The following is a 21,101-nucleotide window of genomic DNA, read 5'->3' on the forward strand; positions in this document are numbered from 1 at the left end:
TTAAAAAAAAAGACTTACTTTGTGGCCTTGCATGCAGTCTAATCTGGAGAATGTCCCAGTGCACTTGAGAAGAATATATGCTGTTCTTGGGGGAGTGTTTCATATATATTTGTTTGGCCCAATTAATCTATACCATTGCTCAGGTCCTCTATTCCCTTATTGATATTCTGTCTGGTTGTTCTATCTATTATTGAAAATTAGGCATTATATCTCTTACTATTATTGTGTTGCTATCTATTTCCCCCTTCAATTTTATCAAAGATTGCTTCATATATTTAGGAACTCTGTAGTTTAGTCCATACATACATAAATAATTGTCATATCATCTTGGTGAATTGATCCTTTTACTATTATATAATGTCCTTCTTTGTCTTTTCTGGAAGTTTTTACTTAAGGTATATTTTGTCTGGTATTAGTATAGCCACTGCTGCTCTCTTTTGGTTATTATTTGCATAGAATATCTTTCCATGCTTTCAGTTTCAGCTTCTCTATGTCCTTAGATTTAAAGTGAATCTCTTGTAGACAGCATATATTTGGATCAAGTTTTTTAAAATCTATTTGGCCATCGCTTTTCGGCCTTTTGGCTAAGATCAAGTGTAGTATTTGGCCAATCTGTGTCTTTTGACTGAGGAGATGAATCCATTTACATTTAAAGCAATAACTGATGGGGAAGGACTTACTATTGCCCTGTTGTTCATTATTTTCTGTATGTCTTGTAGCTTTTTTGCCCTACTTTCCTATCTCACTGTCTCCCCCTGTATTTAACTGATGTTTTGTAGTGATATGGTTTGATTCCCTTCTCATATATTCTATAGATTTTTTTCTTTGTGGTTATCATTGTAGTTACATAAAACATCTTAAAATTATAGCATTTGTTTTAAATTGATAAGAGTTTACACACTTCACAGCACTCACCAAAGCACATACCCTCCCCAATGTCCATAATCCCACCCCCTTCTCCCAAACCAAATTGCATGCAAAAACTTAACTGCTTTACACCTCCATCTGCCCTACATTTTGCTATTGAAGTTGCACATTACATCTTTATATATTGTATATTCCTTAACATAGATTTATAGGTTTTTAAAAATATTTGTCATTTAAATTCTCATTGTCATTTAATGCACCAAAATTACAATAGTACAGTTTACTCTATTGGCCCATGTATTTACCTTTATTTCAGAATCTAATATTTTCACACAGCATAGTGTGTCTGTCTACTATCCTTTTATTTTAACTTGGACTCCCTTTAATATTTCTTGTAGAAGAATTCTAGTGATAATGAACTCCCTCAGCTTTTGTTGATCTGGAAAAGTTTTAATTTCTCCTTCATTTGTTAAAGGCAATTTGCCAGATACAGTATTCTTGGTTGACAGTTATTTTTTTTTTTTACTTCAGTACTTAGAATATATTATCTCACTCCCTTCTAGCCTATAATGTTTTGGCTGGCAAATCAACTGGTAATCTTATAAAAAGTTCCCTTGTACATGATAAATTTCTTTTCTCTTGATGCTTACAAGATTCTCTCATTGTCTTTGACTTTGAGCAATTTGATAATGTAGTTTAGTGGGATTCTCTTTGAAGTCATCCTAATTGGATTTTCTTCAGCATCTTAAATCATCATGTTCATGTCTTTCCTCAGATGTAGGAAATATGGAACCATTATTTTTGCAAAAAAAAAAGCTCTCTGCCCCTTTCTCTTTTCTTCTGGGATTCCCCTACTGCATATATTGTTCTTCTTTATAATGCCTCATAAGTCCCATAGGTCTCCTTACTTTTCTTTATTCGTTTATCTTTTTGCTCCTCTGACTCAGTGATTTCAGATGACCTGTCTTCGTGTTCACTAATTATATCTCCTGCCTTACCAATTCTACCTTATATATTTTCAGTTGTTCTTGTATTTTGCAGCTCCAAAATTTTTACTTTTTTCTGTCGTTTCTATCATCTTGATGTACTCATTTTGTTCAGACATTGTTTTCTTGTTTCATCCAGTTATCTGTCAGTTTTCACTTTTAGCTTGTTGAGCATCTTTAGGATATTTATTTTAAATTCTTTGTCAGACTGGGGACACCTGAGTGGTTCAGTTGGTTAAGCCACTGCCTTTGGCTCAGGTCATGATCCTGGAATCCTGGGATCGTGGCTCCCAGCTCTGCAATGTGTCCGCTTCTCCCTCTGACCTTCTCCCCTTTCATGCTTTCTCTCATTCTCTTGCAAATAAATAAATAAAATCTTTTTAAAAAATTCTTTGTCAGATTGCTCATAGATCTTTTTATTTTACAGTCAGTTTCTGGAGTTTTATTTTATTTATTATTTTATTTATACTATTTATTTTATTAATGTATTTATATTTACTTATTAATACTTATTAAATATTTATTAATATTGTAATATATAAATATATTTATGTGAGTATGGATGTTTATATTAATATATACTTATTAATATTTAATATTTATTTATTATTTATATTATTTATTTAGTTTTATTTTATTTTTTTAATTGGATCATATTTCACTGTTTCTTTATAGGCCTTGTAATTTTTTGCTGAGAGTTGGGGATTTGAAAAAGCAACCAGCTCTGCCAGTTGTTGTGTACAGGTTTCATTCAGGGGATAACCTTCACTAAGGTCAACCTTGCTGGAAGTTCTAGGACGTTTCATACCTTTCTGGTCTCTTGCTCTCCCTGGCATCTGCCTGTGAAACTGAAGCTCTCATTTACTGCTTGCTTCTGTTTTCAGCACTTTCTAAACTTTGATGCAAGCCCAGTAAGTTTTCTAATTTACACAAGACAGAAATTCATCCCGAATCAGCCCCCCCTAACAAGCCAGAATGTTGGATACATGGTCCACTCTTATTTCCATCCCAAGGGAGGAGAAGGAATATAGGCGGCTTCCTCCCAGTTGTTCTGTGGTATGTCACAAAGGCAAAGGGACATGAACAATCCCACAAAACAACATGAATTTCACTACCTCTTTAGCTAAAATCCCTGGTTTTATAAGGGCTTTAATGCTGTATTTTTTTCTGTTCACCTCCAGAGTCCTTACAGAGATATTCTTGTTCATATATTGTTGTTAACTCAGTGTCTCTGTGGGAGAAGGAAGCCTTGTAGCTTCCTAGTCAATCTTGTTGCTGACATCACTCTGTAATATACAGTTTTGTATCCTGACTCTCTTTTCTTTCACGTAGTAGCATAAGGTATCAGGAGTATTCTGTCTTGCTTTTTGAGCCTGCCACTTGAACTTGAATCGTTTTATTTAGAAAAAGAGCATGAGTGGGAGGGAAGGGCAGAGGGAGAGGGAGAGAGACAATCTTAAGCAGCATGGAGCCTGACATTGAGCTTGATCTCACAGCTCTGAGATCATGACCTGAACCAAAATCAAAAGTCAAACACTTAACCAACTGAGCTACCCAGGTGTCTCACCATTTTTTAAATAATAATACATTTTTAGCAAAAATACTGGAACTCAGAATGTAAGCCCCCTTTCAAACCGGTCTGTATGCCTGTATCAGAGTGTAAGCATTTTATTTTGGTTCTCTTAATTAGATCAATGTCAGATCATTTCCCACCAAGCCTGTCCTGCTTTTTCTGCCGCTACTTTATAAATACATTAATAGTTGACACCATGATCTTCTCCCATACATTAATCTGTTTTCCTTCTAATTTCCCAGAGGACTAACAATTAATGAATAACACCCATCCATCCTTTACTAAACACCAGATGTTGTACTAAGTACTGGCCTAATAATAGCTAACTTACTTACAGTGTTTATTTGGTCACAGGCATTTCACCAGGTGTTTTCCATGTATTTCCATATATTAACTTTATTTTCACAATTATGAGGCAAAACTGTTACTATTTTCAATTTAAGGGAAAAAACATAAGGTGAGTTACCATGAAGTCAAAGTTACTTTCCCTGGAACATAGAATTTAGCACTAGGATTCAAACCCTCATTGATCTGCCCTCTAGTCCTGTGCCCATAACAAATGATGTATGACTCTGTGTTAAGGCTGAAATGAACACGGGGATGGTACCCAAAGTCCAGTGGACAATATTGGCTATGGTCTCTGGGGCCAACACGATCTGAACTCTAGCCCTTCGTCCAAGAAACTCATCACTGCATGCTCTTCCCCTGTATGATCTCTCCCTTCTTAGACCATAGGAACTCTTTCTCTGGTGTTCAGCTTGAAGATGAAGTAACAAAGACAGACAAGTTATACATGGAAAGAAAGAAAGACTTCCATAGAGGTGCATATTGCCAGGATGAATTCAGTTCCTCCTAGACTTTTCCCATTAGTGTTTCATTCTCTTCCCAGTGATCACCCTCATCTTTCTGTGGCACGTCCATCCCTTGGCCTTTTTGTTCTGTATGTCAGGTACCATGCCCCTTCTTTCCTATCCTTGATTCAAGGGACAATCATTTCTACCTCTCTTCTATCAGTATCAGCCACTCCCAGATCCCATTGTTTTTCTGTGTCAAAGAGCCTATAAAGCACAGCCATATAATTATAAGTATATATTTCAGCATAGGACATTTTGAGGTGAAATGTCTTGGTCAAAGTGTAAAAATGGTTAAGCATACTGTAGGAAATTAGACTCTCTTGCACTGTTAGTGGAGAAATATATTGGTGTAAATATTCTTAGGAAATTATCTCTTATAATTTAAAATATGATGTGCTTCTTCTGGGAAGCTGTAGAGTACAGACTTGGAACTGTCCTAAATCCCAAGCCATGCTCCACTGGGTAATTTGGTTTCCCTCATTAGAAATACCTTGTATAGAGAATCCTAATACTTTAAATTTGAAAATCAATTCAAATATTAAAATGCAAAGATGTAAAAAATTAAAGGGCATATTAAAAACAAGAAGCAAAAATTGGATATATATAGTATATAATAAATGAAAAGAAAATGTACATTAGGTCCTGTTTTGTGTGGCAATGAACTTTCCAACATGATTCGAAATACATGTATCTGTAATCTAACTATATAAATGTATACAAATGTAATCTAATTATACAAATGTAAAACAGATAATATTAACACATGCCCATGCACACACACATGCTCATGCACATACTCTTGCTTTCCTCTGAGACAAGTACAGTACTGGCTGTCACAAAGCTGAGCACCCACAGACATGCATGTAGGTCCAGAACATTCTTCGTATACATACCAGCACCAGCTATATCTGCTAGATTTAAGGAAAGCCTCTGTTCATTTCTGCCACCAGTTTGCAAAATCCTCCTTTCCTCAGATCAGAAAAGCAGTAGTTTCAGCATTAATCAAGAGGGGAGTAATCAGCTCTAGATATAACTATACACTAGTGAAAAATACTAATTTTACAAAAGACAAATTCAACACATGGTAGTTTTACAAGCAGTTTATGAAATAGTTCTGCAGTCCATTTTTTTTCTAGAATAAGTAGATGTGGGTGGAAGTGGTTGAGATGTATGGATTCTCAAAAGTGGTTTTGTTTATCACAAATCTACATTGCCTACATTCATTTAACAAATACTGATTAAGCCCTTTTATATGCCAGACAATGCTACCTCAAAGTGACTCTTAATTGGCAAACTCTGCGATCCAAACAGATTTATCCATTTAGTTCAAGACCTATATCTCCACTTGGTCCAAGGCCCCTGGATCCACCCAAGCAGGAGTGACTAACCCCTGATCACAAAACATCATCCTTTGTCTGCTCACAGAAATTGGTCCTTGAGATCTAAAAGTCCACTAATAAAGGAGACGCAGCCCAGTAGCTGGAGGAACACTTACGATGTGGAGGCAGACCAATCGATGAGGACACAATTTCTGCTCCACCACTGACTTGGTTGAGAAATCCTGGGAGCCTAATATTCATGATCTAGAAATGGACTGTGGATACAATCATTTTTAGACTTCTGTGAGGAGGTTCAAAAAACTCTATTGAGTCTGCTCAACTCTGATCAAGTATTGGTTCCTACTAGGCAAGTGTTGGTTTACTTCTCCACCCTGTTCTTTCCTTACCACAGCAGGGACGCCATTGTCATGTGCTCAATGGCATAGCAGTGATGTAGGCAGAATTCCAAATCAACACAAGAAGTACCATGTGAACACACATCATGTCATAAAGGATACTCACAACCGTTTCTTTGTGTGAGGATCAGTTAATACTGTAGTAGAGACTGAGGGGAAACCCAGGCAGCCTGGGTGAAGGGAACCAACTGATTTCTGATGCTCCTGTTGTTATCTTTGATTTTGGCACAACGACAGTGAGACAGGGATTGTGCTGAGATGCAAACCTTCAGTAAGTGGATATGCACGTGCACGAAAGTATGTGTGTGTGTGATCTCTCTGAATTTTTAATCACTTGCCCACTCTCCTATGAGATTCCCAAAACAAGGCTGTGATTGTGATTGCTTCTGTCAAATCACCTTCTTTAGGGAGGCCTCTGGTCCTGTTTAGACTTAGCTGGTCAGTCTGGGGATTGCTATAGCTGTTTGGTAGCTCATTTTTAACACTTCCTCCTTGACAACATCATTTCTGAAGTAATGTCAGTTCTCAAAGATGATTCTGATGCTCTGTACACTGTATGTTGACTATGGACCATTATTCCTCTTTCTAATATTTGATCGTTCCCTTTCATCGGTGGATTTTTATGAAAACACGTTGTTTTCCTGGGATTCTCCAAAGGTCACTAATAAGGTTTCTCTTTGTTGTTGTTATTGTTGTTTAGTATCATTATGAACTCACGGCTTTTTATCATGTCGATGGGCTTCAAACCATTGTTTTGAGCAGAAGAGTGAAATGATTTATGTTCTACTCTTGGGCTGAAAACAGACGGTAAGGGAGGAAGGATGAAAATAGAAGGACCAGTTGGAAGACGGTATAATCCAGGAGATAGATTTTGGGGTCTTGACCAGGGTGGTAATAATAGTGGTGGTGAGAAATGGCTAGATTATGGATGTACTGGAAAGAGTAGGCAAGAGAATTTCCTGAACAGTTGGATGTGGAGTGAGAGAGAGAGAGAGCACTCCAGGCCACTTCCAAGTTTTGACACTGAGCCATTGGCATTTCAGCATCAAATGCTCTGCCCATGTTTAATTCCACTTCCGGCGCCACACAGGGAACATCCCAAAGGTTGTGAGTAGCAGGGCTGTCATGACAGCAAGGCCACACACTGAAAGCAGTGACTCCCCAGAGGAATTAATCTGAAACATGGCTGTAATCAGTATATCATGGAGCAATCACCAGTGAACAGACTTTTACTCATAAGTGTGCCCTAAGACAGCATGGAGTAATTAAGGTACAAAATGTACAACACACAAACTGAGAGAGCCTTAAATATTAGAATCCAAAAGGAAGCTGTTTTCTACCAGTCTAGGTACCTTAATTCTCCCCTCACTGCCTACCCAAACCACTAGCATTATTATCTGCTGTTTCACTGTTTCAGTTGAATGTGGTAAAAATAAAATACCCTTAGTGAATCCACTGTGGGAGAGAGAAATGGCCTCTTATTTCTGTAGATACCAGAAAATTTCCAAATCTTTCCATATGTAAATTATATATGTTGGCAGGGAGTATTTGCAGGGGGAATGGCAAATATCAATACAACTCCTAGGAGTGAATACAGGATGAAATAGCACCAAGACACTAAGTGTACTTGTGGTTACAATATCCAAGAAAGTAGAAGTTAGATTAAAGGAAATTGATAAGAGAAAGAAAGAGGCACTACATAATAATAAAGCGATCAGTACACTGGGGAGTCATAATGATCCTAAATGTGTATGGGCCAAACAACAGAGACTCAAAGTACATGAAACAAAAAAACTAAGAGAGCTGAAAGGAGAAATAACCACATCCATAATTATAGTTGGGGCCTTCAACAGCCCCCTCCCATTTAACAAGGGATAAAATTACTAGAGACAAAACCAGCAAGAATATAGGAGATCTGAATAACACAATAAACAGGATCTATGCAACATAAATATAGTACTCCAACCGATGACAGCAAGGCACGTCCCCCCCAATGTTTATCTAATATTCATCAAGCTAGAGTATCTCCTGGACCATCAAACAAACCTCAACAAATTTTAAGAGAATTGAAATCACACAGGGCGTGTTCTCTAATCATAATGGACCCATGTTAGAAATCAATAATATAATGAAAAAAGAAGAATCCCTGCACACTTGGAAATGGTAGTTGACATATCATCCCAGTTTGTAATTCAGATCCTTGTTATAGAGGAGCCGACGTTAGGAATGGTTGTCCCCTCACCTGAAAGGCATTTCAGGCTGGGAAAAAAGAAAACTCACTCTGGGTATTTCAAACTGAGTATTGTTGACAACAAGGCTGGAGGGAGTGGAACAGCTTAGGAGGCTGTTACATCAGTCCCACCTGACATTAAAGCTTGAACTACGCCAGCAAAGGAAGTACAGCTTTCTGAGTGTTAGTGGGATCAGTTTGGTGGCTGCCTAAATTTGGGGAGCATGAGAAAGAATGCTTCCCTGGTATTGGTGTGGTACTTAGACAAGCCTGAAAGAAGGCACAATTCAGATGTCTTCCTAGTGTATGGCTGATTTCCAGTCTAACCCATGGATGCATAGACCTCTGTTTTTTTTTTTTTTATAAATCCTGCTTCATTCTTTAAAAGGTTCAATACATAACCTCCTCCTCCTCCTCTCCCAAGATCCTCCCCTGATAGTCCCATCTGTCAAATAAGGCTCTCCTATCTGGACAAGCAGAGGAGTTTCCTTTCTGGGGTTTGGGGGATTGGACCCTTAGGGCAGATTGACACTTTGCTTGTCCTACCATGGTGTTAGCCTAAGATGGATACATGGTAAGGAGACCACTGACATGTCTTCAATCTTGTATTTTTTCCCCTTTTGAGAATACAATGATGGTGATAGCTCACCTCAAGGAAGAAAGAAAATTTGGAGTTCATTCCACGGTGATTTTTTCAAGAGAAACCCTCATTATGAATGTGGTGGATATGAGCCTCATCTTTCATACCTCCAGGAGAATGATGGAAATATGTTGATGAGAAATGTCCAAGAGGACCCCAAAATAAGACAGTAAGTGACCAGGCAGACTGGTTTGCATGTAGCAGCCCCTGGGACTAGGTGACTCTTTCACTCTCCCTGGTCTTCTTTTTCTTCTCTCACTGGAAAACTGAAGGATGCCAAAAGCGGAATAATGGTTAAGAGATCCTAATTGTATTCCTGGTGACAGAGAGGTGAAGGTGTATAGAAGAAGACTTTCTTAGCATTTATGGCCCTACCTTTGTCTTTCCACTTCTCCTCCACAGCACTCCCTATAGCACCCGGCACAACAAGAGGAGAGTGAAATGGCAAAATGAAGGCCATATCCATATTACTGTGTGGAGAGACAGAAAAACTCTGAAAAGAGAAATGGGGGTGAACGCACAAAATGGAAACCCAGGGAAATGGTTCAAGATCAATGTGAGTGTCTTGGCAAGGTCTGCATTAGATAGACTATCCTGGAACCTTATAAAAAAAAAAAAAGGAAGACCACATTACACAACCTTACATCAGTTATTTGGAGGAGAGCTTTTCAATGGAGATTTTTCTTCATCAGAGGGTCTAGAAAATCCATATTTGGCACGAAAATAAGAAAGAATGCCAGTGGTCCCTTCTTTTGAAGTTCTATGTAGCTCAAAAGAAGGTCAGATAAGAACACTGTTGGGTCTGTTTCCAGCTTTAATTCTATGTTGTCTCTCCTCACTCCCATCTCTTCTTTTCACCTTTAGATTCCCTATGGGAAAAAGTATGACAAGACATGGCTAATGAATTCAATCCAGAGCCATTGCAGTGTCCCCTTCACTCCAGTCGATGTAAGAGAGGATGGTGAAGCCAGATGAGTGGGCACAGGGAAGTGTGGGTGGGGGAAGCCAACTGAGCCAGAAGACTCTATCCTCCAAAATTAATGTTGCCTCCCTCTCCTACAGTTTCACTACGTGAAAAACCAGGCTCGGTTCTTTGTCCAGGATGTTGGCACTGCCTCTGCACTGAAGGATGTCAGCTGCAAGATTTATGATGAGGAGAACCGAAAGGTATGTGTTGAGGGCATTACCTCTCCCTAGTCCTGGGGCAGGAAGAAAGGGCAGGGCTGGTTGGAATTAAAGTTCTTGGTGTTTGCCCCACCTCTCCTTCCTGCAGATATCTATCTTTGTCAATCCCTCCTCTGTACCCTACTCTGTGAGGTATAAGTTGGAGCCAGAAGAAATGGAGCAGCTAAAGGTAATGCAGACTCAAGGCCCATTGCATGCCCACACCCACACCCACCTCTTCTTCCTTCAGCCCCTGATTTCCCTATCCCCACTAGAGCCTCCCAGTGGCTCTCTGTGTCTCTCTCTGCAGCTGACCATGAACAAACGCTATGACGTCTCCCAGCAAGCTCTTGACCTCCAGTGTCTCCGCTTTGACCCAGGTACACAACAGCAAAAATTCTAGGGCAGGTGACGGCACAGGGATCTTTCTGGGATGGAGACTGAGGGATGGTGATGTGAGAAGGGGTTGGTGCTGGCTCTAGACCCCACTCTCAGCCTTCTGATTGCCTCCTCTCGACTTCCTGAAGACTTGGTAGGCCATGATATAGATATAATCCTGAACCGAAGAAACTGCATGGCAGCCACCCTGCAGATCATTGAAGAGAATTACCCTGAGGTGAGACCTTGGGCCCAGTGCTGTTATTAATGGTAGGGGTGGGACACATGGGGTGGAGGACAGAGTTGTCTCTGAGTCCCTGGTAGTAATTGTCACTCTAACTCTTCTTCATCAACAGCTGTTGTCCTTGAACTTGAGCAACAACAAACTGTATGGGCTAGATGGTCTGTCTGACATTATAGAGATGGCCCCCACAGTCAAGAAACTGAACCTCTCCAAAAATGAGGTGGGAAAAGGGAGCCAAATCAAAGTTGGGGGTTGACAGTGGGTGGTAGTGCTCATCAGAGTAATGACAGGAGGCAACAGAAGGTACCTGTGTGGAAAGGTGGGAGATCAGGTGCAGGGCCCTTGTGTCTCTTTCCCTGGGAATCTTTTTCAGTCTCTTCCCCATATTTCTCAGCTGAACTTGCTGTGGGAGTTAAACAAGATTAAAGGACTGGAGCTTGAAGAGCTTTGGCTAGAAGGAAACCCCTTGTGTGACACCTTTCCAGACGAGTCCACCTACATAAGGTCAGTGTGAACACCTCTCACACTTCCTGGGAACCCTCAGTCCTGGGAACCTGAACTGTCCCTGAGAATGCATGTATGCAGGAAGCTACAACCCTAGTCCTCTAGAAGGACCATAGGTCCCATCTACTCCTCTCTCTGTGTCCTTCAGCTGTAAGGAGTTTTCTTCCTCTGACCTGCTCACCTGCTCTCCTGGTCTGGAGTCTGTTTTCACCTCACTTCAGTCAGAATTATTTTTCTTTTTTTTTTAAACATCTTTTTAAATTTTTCTTATTTAAATTCAATTTAGTTAACATTTAATGCATTATTATTTTCAGGGGAAGAATTTAGTGATTCATCAGTTACATATAACACCCAGTGCTCATTACATCAAGTGCCCTCCTTATGCTTTCAGTGTTCTTTAGAATGCCCTCCAAGAGTGTGCTCCTGGAAGCAAGTCTCCTCCTCCTCACCAGGACCAGGAGGGACCAGACTTGAGCCAGATGTTAGTGCTTTGAACTGAGAAGGGTCCTCCAGTTCAGGGCCTCAGTGCTGAGACAGGTTTTCCTACTCCCTGCTGAGATTGAGTTTCTCTCCCTTGTTCTGAAAGGGGACCTCCTTCTCTTACTCCAAAAGGGTTGCCCACTCTAATTTCAGGCTACCATGGTGGCTTTCCTGCCCCATGCTGAGGCCAAGGTCCTGGAGTCCTACCATCACGATATCCGTTCCTCTTGATTCAATGCCAGTAGTAAGGCCCTGCTTGGGAGAAACCAGGGTTCCTGAGTCAATGGGCCAGAGATGGGTGACTGCCAGTGAGCAGAGGCCTTTCTGAGGCAGGAATGGAAGGCAGAGGGCAGAGGTGCTTGAGGAGACAGAAGGACAAGCCTCTCAGAGGCACTGCCCCCGCCTTTCCCTCCGCACATCACATCTCCGCAACTGATCCTTCAGAGAAGCCCTGGGTAGTCCCGCACAGATATGATTCCTCAGGCTAGGAATCAACTAAGACAGGTGCACGTGCACAGGGTCCATCAGGAGGGAAGGCACTGATCATGAGAGGGGACGACAGACCCTCAGCCCCACGCTGACCTGGGGGTTGACCCTATACTCCCTCTGTGGAAAATCTCCTGCCCCTGTGGTTGTCTCGTTCCCCAGCTCAGACTGGGCTCACATAGGTGACAAAGTTTCATCCAGCATGCAGTGGGCCACCAACCCAACACCTGCATGTTTTCCATTCCTACCTTGGGTGCCAGGGCTTGCCAGGGAAGATGAAGGATAGGACTGCAACCAGGGAGCCATTTCCCCATTCTTCTCTCTTCTTCCTGATCCCTGCCACCATGGTAGAGCTTCTTTCCCCTCCCTTTGCTTTGCTTTCTCTTACTCCTTAGTCTCTGATTCCATTATGTCTCTCCTACCTCTGCCCTCCTACATTCATTCGCTCTTCTGTCTTCATCCCCTCCTCCCTCCCTGCCTCCTGGGCCTTGCCTCAAACCCCTCCCTGCCCCAACATCCTGGGACATCCCTGGGGGATATCAGGGTCTTGCAGGATGCTAGACCCCTAGTGATGTAGCAGAGCTCTGGGCTCCCATTCCATTCGCTCTTCTCTCGGGAGTCTTCAGTGAGGATTTGGAGGAAGTAAGGGAGACAGGGAGGGGAAGTCATCCCTGGAGCCTGAGCTCCAAATGTAGCTTGTGGTGGCACTGAAGAAGGGAGTCAGAGCAGTCTAGGTGGAAGCTACCCAGTGGAAAGGAGAGGGAGGGAAGGGAAGGAAAGGATAAGAGGGAGGCTTCGGAACCCTGACCTATCAGTCTCTTCTTTCTATTTTGGATTTTGGACAGTGCCATCAAGAATTGCTTTCCTAAGTTGTTACGCCTGGTAAGTGACTACACTCATCATTGTCTCTTACTAACATTGATCACCACCACACCTGCTCTCAAGCTCTTTGGGTCTTCTCTAGATTACATGTTTGTGTCAGACCCTTTTCCATTTTAGGGTACCAGGACTCCTGAAAATGACATGAATATGCTCTCTGGAAAAATGTGTGCATGCGCACACGCGCACACACACACCCACACACACCAGAAAAAAGTTGCATATAATAGTAAATACTTTCCAGATGTCATGTTGAAGACACACACTCTAATCTTGTCCATGTAATTTCCAGTGCGCTTTCATACCTAACCTCTGACCCTCACCCTCTCTTGGGCTCATCTTTCCCCCTGATCATCCAAGGCCACCTCCCTGGTCTCCACTGCTGACTTCTTCTTCCCTTCTCCAGGATGGCCAGGAGTTATCACCACCAGTTATCACTGATACTGATACGCCCTGCTTGTTAAAGCCCTGCAAGGTGAGGGAAAATTGATCAAACAACATTTGGGCTATTACAAGGGAGGTTTTATCAGCCACATAGTCTCAAATGTATTTTGATTCCAGGAAAGCTACAAAGGATCTGATGCCCTGAAGAGTCTAGTCCTGCAGTTCCTGCAGCAGTAAGTACTCCTGGGAATCTGGAGAAGGGGATGGCTAGGATGGGTGAGGCCACCCAAGCTCAGAACTGCTGACTGGGTCTGGAAATCTCATTTGGGGTCCAGACCACAGAGATAGACTGTCCTCATTACTCTCCCACAGGTACTATTTCATCTATGATTTTGGAGACCGTCAGGGTCTCCTCGGTGCCTACCATGATGAGGCCTGCTTCTCCCTGGTCATTCCCTTAAACCCCAAGGACCCAGGCCCGTAAGTAGCAAAGCCCAGTCTCTGTTCCTGGGCTCTGTGGCTCCCCAGAAGATACAGGGCAGCTCCTGGAATCACCCACACTGGGCACACTACCACTTTCTGTTCTTTCTCTGTTAGAAGCAGTTTGTGGGAGTACTTCAAGGAAAGCAGGAATATGAAGAAGCCCAAGGACCCCTGTGCGTGTGTGATGAGGAACATTGGGCAGGGAAACAGGGTGTGCAGGGATTAACTATTATGGCTCAGGGTTTGGTGACCCATGAACTTCGCTTGCTTCTGCTCTCCCCCTAGCCCTGTGTGTTCAGCCACTAAATCACACAAAATATGACATCGTGGGCTCCCTCTGTGTACTGCCCAAAACACAGCACGATCTCAGCTCCTTCTTGGTGGACATGTGGTTCCAGACGGTGAGCACATTCTTCCTCCCAAGGGCAGCCCCAGAAAACCATGGGTGGGTAGGAAGTTTAGGTGACTTAGCACCTGGACTCTTCCCTTTCAGGAAAGGATGCTCTGTTTCACTGTCCATGGGGTGTTCAAGGAAGGTGAGTGTGCATAGAGTCCCTCCCCAGATGCCCCACTGCTCCCTCCCCGCAGGTCGGAATCCCTCTCAGAACTGCCCCAGCTTCCCTGATCCCTTTCCTTCTCTTCCTATTCCCACTGTGTTCTGCCTCCACTCTGTCCCCAAACCATCCTGGTCTGAACTGGATCTATGCTGGTCTGCTCTACACAACTTGGGCATTAAGGACACAGTCTATGGAGTTTCATGGCTGTCATCCCAAATCCTTATTCCAAGAACTACTTGAGGTGTTTACTTAACCTCTAAGTTTCCTCATTTGCAAAATGGAGCTAATAATGCCCACCTCTCAGAGTGAAAAATGAATCAAATGAACTTGTGGAATGGTTGTCACAGTACCTGCCACCTAGTAGAGGCCCTGTCACTGGGCGTAGACTGTCAGTACTGTTGGCATCCCCATACCAGACACCCCAACTCCCAGTTAACAATAGTTCCCTTCAGCATGAATATCAGGACAGACCCTGACTGGGGAACACTGTGTGGGCATGTGACGTATGTGTGACTCTAAGAGGGTATTGTTGTTTGTTGTTGAAGTGGAGGGAAAGTCTCAGGGTTCTGTTCGTGCCTTCACCAGGACTTTCATCACCATCCCTGCCAGCAATTCCAGGTGAGCGCTACGTTGAAGGTGGGAATGCTCATCCCAGCCTGGGCTCAGGGTTGTGGGAGCATGGTGGTGAAGACATCTTGGTTTTCTCACTATTGTGAAAAGCCAACAAGTAGATCCAAGAAGCAGTCTAGTGTGGTGGTTAAGAGTATGGGTTCTGGGATTAGAGCACTGGGTTTTCTTCTTGACCCCAGCACTCACTGGCATCACATGACCTCTCTGTGACACATTGTCTTCATTGGAAAATGGGGATTAGCTGCCCCTTCCCTTAGGCTATTGTAAGGGATAAATGTGCATGTAAAATCATCCCTGGGTTGCAGGTTAAGTACACATCTAGTGAGGTTGGTAGATAGTCCCTGCAAAGGTGGGTTCTGTGAAGGGGTGGAGGCACAAGCCACAGAATCTGGGGAGGATGGCAGGCATACAGTAGGGGTAAGGAAGGAATCTAGATGCTGAGTGGCAGTGGAAACAGGATCATTGATCTGGATGTGGAGTTGTACATTCATCTACTTGTCTGAGGGCCCATTTTCTTTCCAGTCTATGCATCGTGAATGATGAGCTGTTTGTGAGAGATGCTACCCCCAGTGAGACTTGGAATGCGTTCTCCTACCGAGATCCTACACCAACTTCCAGCTCCATGCCCACCCTCTCCCAGGAGCAGCAGGAAATGGTTCATGCTTTCTCCACTCAGTCTGGAATGAAACTCGAGTGGTCTCAGAAGTGAGTGGTGGGTGTACATGGGAAAGGGCAAGTTGCGACAGCGACTTGGGTGGAGGAGTGTGAATCAAAGAAACTCACAGGAAATTTGGAAAAATAACATTTTGGATAGTTTGCTTCCAAAAAGAAAGAGAGTGAGTACATGGAGAAGGTGTCATACTATTATATATGTGAAGGATTAAAAAATATTATAATGCTCAATGACATTGTTTTATATATAGAAAATCTGAAAGAATCCACCAAAAAGCTAATAAAACTAATAAATTCAGCTGTAGGATAAAAGACCAATATACAAAACCCATTTTTATTTCTATGTACTTGCAATGAGCAGTCCAAAAATGAAATTAAGAAAATAAACCCATTTACAATAGCATCAGAGTAGTAAAATATTTGGAAACAAATGTAACAAAAGAAGCACAAATCTTACACTCTGAAATCCATAAAACTTTGTTAAAAAATTTTAAAAATGGGAAAGATAATCCCTTTCCTTTGGTTGGAATATTTCTAAATAGCTTAATATTGTTAAGATGGCAGTAATACCTAGAGCAATCTACAGATTCAACACAATCCCTGTCAAAATCCTTCTTTGTAAAAATTGACAGGGTTATCCTAAATTTCACATATAAGTGCACCAAAACAATCTTGAGAGATAAGAACAAAGTTAAAGGACTCACAGTTCCTAATTTCAAAACTCGCTAAAAAGGTACAGTAATCAGAACTATGCAGTGCTGGCATATGGACAGTGCATGAATCAACGGAGTAGAATTGAGAGTGCACAAATAAACTCTCACATTTACGGTCAATTGATTGTCAGTGAGAGTGCTGAAAAAAATGTGATGAGAAAAAAAAATAGTCTTTTCAGCAAATGGTGCTGGGACAACTGGATATCCACATGCAAAACAAGGAATTTTGACCCTGGATTCACATCATGTACAAACAGACTGTAAGTGGATCAAAATTCTAAAGGTAAGAGCTAATTCCATTAAAAAATTGGAAGAAAACATACATGTAAGCCTTCATTAATTAGGCAAGTGTTTCTTATATATGACACCAAAAGCACAAGCAACCAAGGAAAAAATAGATAAACAGGGCTTCATCAAAATTAAAAGGTGTTGTGCACCAGTGAGCACTATCAAAAGACTATAAATCCCACCAAAGGAATGGGAGAAAATATTTGCAAATCACATATCTGACAAGAATGTATGAAGAATGCTTGCAGGTCAACAATAAAAGGACAAACGACCCAATTTAAAAAGTGGTAGAATGGTCTGAATAGACAATTCTCCAAAGAAGATACACAAGGGGCCAAGGAGCCCATGAAAAACTTCTCAACAATTAGTCATTAAGGAAATGTGGATTAAAACCACAATGACTTACTACTTTACACAGCACTGGTATGGCTTTGATCAATAAATGTTTAATGAGGTTTTTTTTTTAGATACAATTATTTGGGAATTAGATAATGGTGATGATTGTGTAATCTTGTGGCTATACTAAGGAAACACTGAATTGTACCCTTTAAAATGGTATGTGCATACAAAAATAATAAAATGGTATGTGCATTATATCTCAATAAAAATGACTGGAAACTTGTACTTTTAAATTTCCCATTTGTTTTCTTGAATATCTTTTTTTATCAATATATATTAAGTTCCCTTGTTCTTTTGAAAAGGTCTATTTTTCTGTTTTGAATTCTAGTGGGCATGAATGCCAGTGATAGACATTTTCACTAGGTCTTTCTTCATCATTGCACATAGTGATCATTCCGGTACATGCATCCCAGCAAAGAACTGGCACTGATTTAGCATCTCACGGTCAGCATGTCTGTACTGTGGTACTAATGGAGATCACCTGTTCTTCCACTCCAGGTGCCTTCAGGACAACGAGTGGAACTATGCCAGAGCTGGTCAGGTCTTCACTATGCTCAAGGTGAGGTCTGGGAATCATTAAGCGGGCTACCAATGGGCATTTTGGGGCCTTCAGGGAGGCCAAGAAAATGGAGGCAGGGTGGTCTGGGAATGAAACTCCGGATCTGGCTCTTCTGATGTCCCAACTCCTTCCCTCCAGAATGAGGGCAAGATCCCAGAGGAGGCTTTCAAGCAAATCACCTAAAAGAAGCCTTAGATGTCCACGTCATCACTGTTTCTCTTTCCTCCAGCCTAAGGCTATACCCATGACTGGGGATGGAGGCCTGGCTGACCACGAAATCAAAATTACCTTGCAGGCCAGGTAACATAAGCACCTGAAGGATCAGTTGTTCCATGTATTTTCCTCACACATGATCGCTGTTTATTTTCATAATAAAGAGTTATGTTGCACATTGTGTGTTGTGTGTCCTAGATCACTCTTTTCCTGCCCCAACCATGAGCCAGTGAGTCCAGGACTTAAAGGCCCTGTCCTCTTCCCAACATTGTTCACCCTGGCACAGCAGGTACACAGGCTTGACTCCACAGGTAATATGTCGGTAAATTCTGGTGAGAAGGTACACACACAATTCCAGGGATTGGCCTTTGGAAACAGTGTGACTCAGATGCTCTACCTGGAGGCCTGCAGAAGCAGGCATGTGGCCTGGAACAATAGGGGCTTTGCAAGGGCTGCCTACCAGCTAGTGAGTTCAGTGGAAGGAAGGAAGATGAGGACTCACATGTATTTACTTCTTATTCCTAATCACTTGGGTGCATTCAAAGGCATACCATCAACAACTTTATGACTTGTACACTGGTGAATGGGAAATGGGCCTTTTCACACCTCTCACCACGCTTGAATTTGTCTTCTCATCTATCCACTGCACTGCCCCTTCCCCTTCTCTGAAGGTGCACTGTGGGAGAGCTCTTACTTTAGCTCCTGAGAGTGAGAGAAAGTCAGCCTGTTTGCCCAGTGCATTTGTTAGAGAGGCGACAAAGGTGCTCCATGTCCGTGTGCTTAAGGGGGATCAGACATTTAGTTGCACATCCAAACAACAGTAGCATGGAACCTCACATTATGGTTGGCTCTGTGGGTAATTTCTCAATGATCAGCAATTGGCAGTTCAGAATCACAGGTAGGAGTTGAAAAGGACACTTGTGCAATTTATTTTCCACACTTCTGTAACATTTGGACTTTAGACCACAAGCAGTCATAATTCTTGAAATTAAAGTAATAGCAGTACCAAGTTTCACATTACCATCCTATAAATGATGGCATAGGTGAGGTATCACCAGTGTACAAATTATGCCTCTATTGGCAGGTCTCACGTAAGTCATTTCCTACCACTAGCCCCTTTTCAACTCTTTATGTACATTTACAGAAGGAATATAGAGGTGTGTGAATTTCTTAGATATATTAACTAAGAGAATAATTGCATTACATAAGGAATAATTCCATGCTATTCCAAGCAGTACCTCGGGGGTCAAAGACAAATCTCTGCCTCCTTACGCAGAGAAGAGTCTGCATTGTGAGGAATAGAGGCAGTCTCACATGTTAGCAAGCAATTGCTGTGTCTGGCTCAAATTAAGCTCTCTGAGCTGAGTTCCCTCATGGGCAAGGACTACAGAACCCATTACATGGCACCTTTACTACTTTTCTCTACATGATTAGGTTTCCACATACTTTGCCTCCTTCCCTAGGTAGCTCAGATGCCATGGTCTTCCAGTCACGCATTCTTTGGCCAATTCTCCCAATTCCATTGGTCCCATGGTACAAAGGCATCAAGTTTATGGATATCTCCAATGAGATGCCCTTCTCACAAAGGCTACTACTGGGGATGGGTGGTGGACCTCTTCCCACACGCCCTCAGGCCAGGAACCTCTGTGGGGAAGGAACCCCAGAAGCAGCTGCAGGAACTCTAGGAAGAGTGACCTTGATGCAATTGCATGATAATGCAATTGATGACTCTTCCTATCTCCCACTAACTTCTGTGCCTTTACTAAAAATCCCTCTGACTCTAGTGTGTCACCTGCTCCCAACACTTTGTTCCAGAGCTTGCTCTGAACTGATACACTTATCCCTAGGATTCCTGCCCAGATACTCTACTCCCAGCTCTAGTGTATAACTGCTGCTTATCTTTCTTTTTTTAACATTTTAATTTAATTTTTTTCAGTGTTCCAAGATTTCTTGTTTATGCACCACACCTAGTTCTCCATGGAATACGTGTCCTCCTTAATACCCACCACCAGGTTCACTCATCCCCTCACCCACTCCCCTCCAAAACCCTCTGTTTGTTTCTCAGAGTCCACAGTCTCTCATGGTTCATCTCCCCCTCTGATTTACCCCAATTTACTTTTCCTTTCCTTCTCCTAATGTCCTCCATGTTATTCCTTATGCTCCACAAGTAAGTGAAACCATATGATAATTGACTTTCTCTGCTTGACTTATTTCTCTCAGCATAATATTCTCCAGTCCCATCCATGTTGATACAAAAGTTGGATATTCATCCTTTCTGATGGAGGCATAATATTCCAATGTATATATGGACCATAACTTTTTATCCATTTGTCTGCTGAAGGGAATCTTTGCTCTTTCCACAGTTTGGTGACTGTGGCCACTGCTGCTATGAACATCGGGGTACAGATGGCCATTCTTTTCACTACATCTGTATCTTTGGGGTAAATACCCGGTAGTGCAATTGCAGGGTCATAATGTTTCTCTATTTTTAATTTTTTGAGAAATCTCCACACTGTTTTCCAAAGTGCCTGCACCAACTTGCATTCCCACCAACACTGTAAGCAGGTTCTCCTTTCTCTACATCCTTTCCAACACTTGTTGTTTCCTGTGTTGTTAATTTTGGCCATTCTAACTGGTGTAAGGTGAAATCTCGATGTGGTTTTGATTTGAGTTTCCCTGATAGCTAATGATGATGAATATTTTTTCCATGTGTCTATTCTGCTTATCTTTCTACATATGGATTCTATTTACCCTATTTGCCTGATCATAAGTCTTTAATGGTAGCATTTCTTTAATGACCAGAGAATTTCTCTTCAAGCACTGCTCCTTATGATTCTACCACCCTGTAACCATTGTGCTGGAGAAAATCAGCCATTGGATGTGAACACATCACCCCTTCAGTGAACATAACCAAGGGCTTGGCCCTTGATCATACAAGGTTGGACACTGTCTCACATCCCTGCTGAAATCAAATAAAGCAGAGAGAAATGGTGTCTGGTTGTTCTTAGCACCTTAACCTGCATCAAAGAAAGATAGTAATGTAATGGTAGGATGGCATGATTTCTGTGTGTTAATGAAGACAGTTGTCTGTGGCAGGGTCTGAAATTTTGCAGTTGTAACAGGATCCCAGTTGCGACGGTTAATTTTATGTGTCAATTTATGGAGACTGTGGTACCCAGATAC

The 21,101-nt window shown here is 42.0% G+C and overlaps 1 protein-coding gene across 2 annotated transcripts in view; it reads left to right on the top strand.

The window, feature by feature from the left end:
* LOC309856823 (nuclear RNA export factor 2-like) overlaps window positions 1–18,099 on the top strand; it is a 55,329-nt gene extending 37,230 nt beyond the window's left edge. For both annotated transcript variants that reach the window (XM_082718449.1, XM_082718448.1), the window contains 20 exons: window positions 8,871–9,054; window positions 9,288–9,441; window positions 9,750–9,833; window positions 9,948–10,052; window positions 10,159–10,239; window positions 10,360–10,429; window positions 10,577–10,665; window positions 10,784–10,891; window positions 11,066–11,175; window positions 12,987–13,023; window positions 13,427–13,495; window positions 13,582–13,637; window positions 13,777–13,884; window positions 14,002–14,060; window positions 14,173–14,288; window positions 14,381–14,423; window positions 14,990–15,062; window positions 15,597–15,779; window positions 17,645–17,705; window positions 17,844–18,099. In XM_082718449.1, the coding sequence (XP_082574575.1) occupies window positions 8,871–9,054; window positions 9,288–9,441; window positions 9,750–9,833; window positions 9,948–10,052; window positions 10,159–10,239; window positions 10,360–10,429; window positions 10,577–10,665; window positions 10,784–10,891; window positions 11,066–11,175; window positions 12,987–13,023; window positions 13,427–13,495; window positions 13,582–13,637; window positions 13,777–13,884; window positions 14,002–14,060; window positions 14,173–14,288; window positions 14,381–14,423; window positions 14,990–15,062; window positions 15,597–15,779; window positions 17,645–17,705; window positions 17,844–17,888 (1,835 nt within the window). In that variant the 3' untranslated portion in view covers window positions 17,889–18,099. The remainder of the gene's footprint in view (window positions 1–8,870; window positions 9,055–9,287; window positions 9,442–9,749; window positions 9,834–9,947; window positions 10,053–10,158; window positions 10,240–10,359; window positions 10,430–10,576; window positions 10,666–10,783; window positions 10,892–11,065; window positions 11,176–12,986; window positions 13,024–13,426; window positions 13,496–13,581; window positions 13,638–13,776; window positions 13,885–14,001; window positions 14,061–14,172; window positions 14,289–14,380; window positions 14,424–14,989; window positions 15,063–15,596; window positions 15,780–17,644; window positions 17,706–17,843) is intronic.
* Window positions 18,100–21,101: the final 3,002 nt, after the last annotated feature.

Source organism: Mustela nivalis (genome assembly GCF_964662115.1).
Source record: "Mustela nivalis genome assembly, chromosome: X".
Lineage (NCBI taxonomy): Eukaryota > Metazoa > Chordata > Mammalia > Carnivora > Mustelidae > Mustela > Mustela nivalis.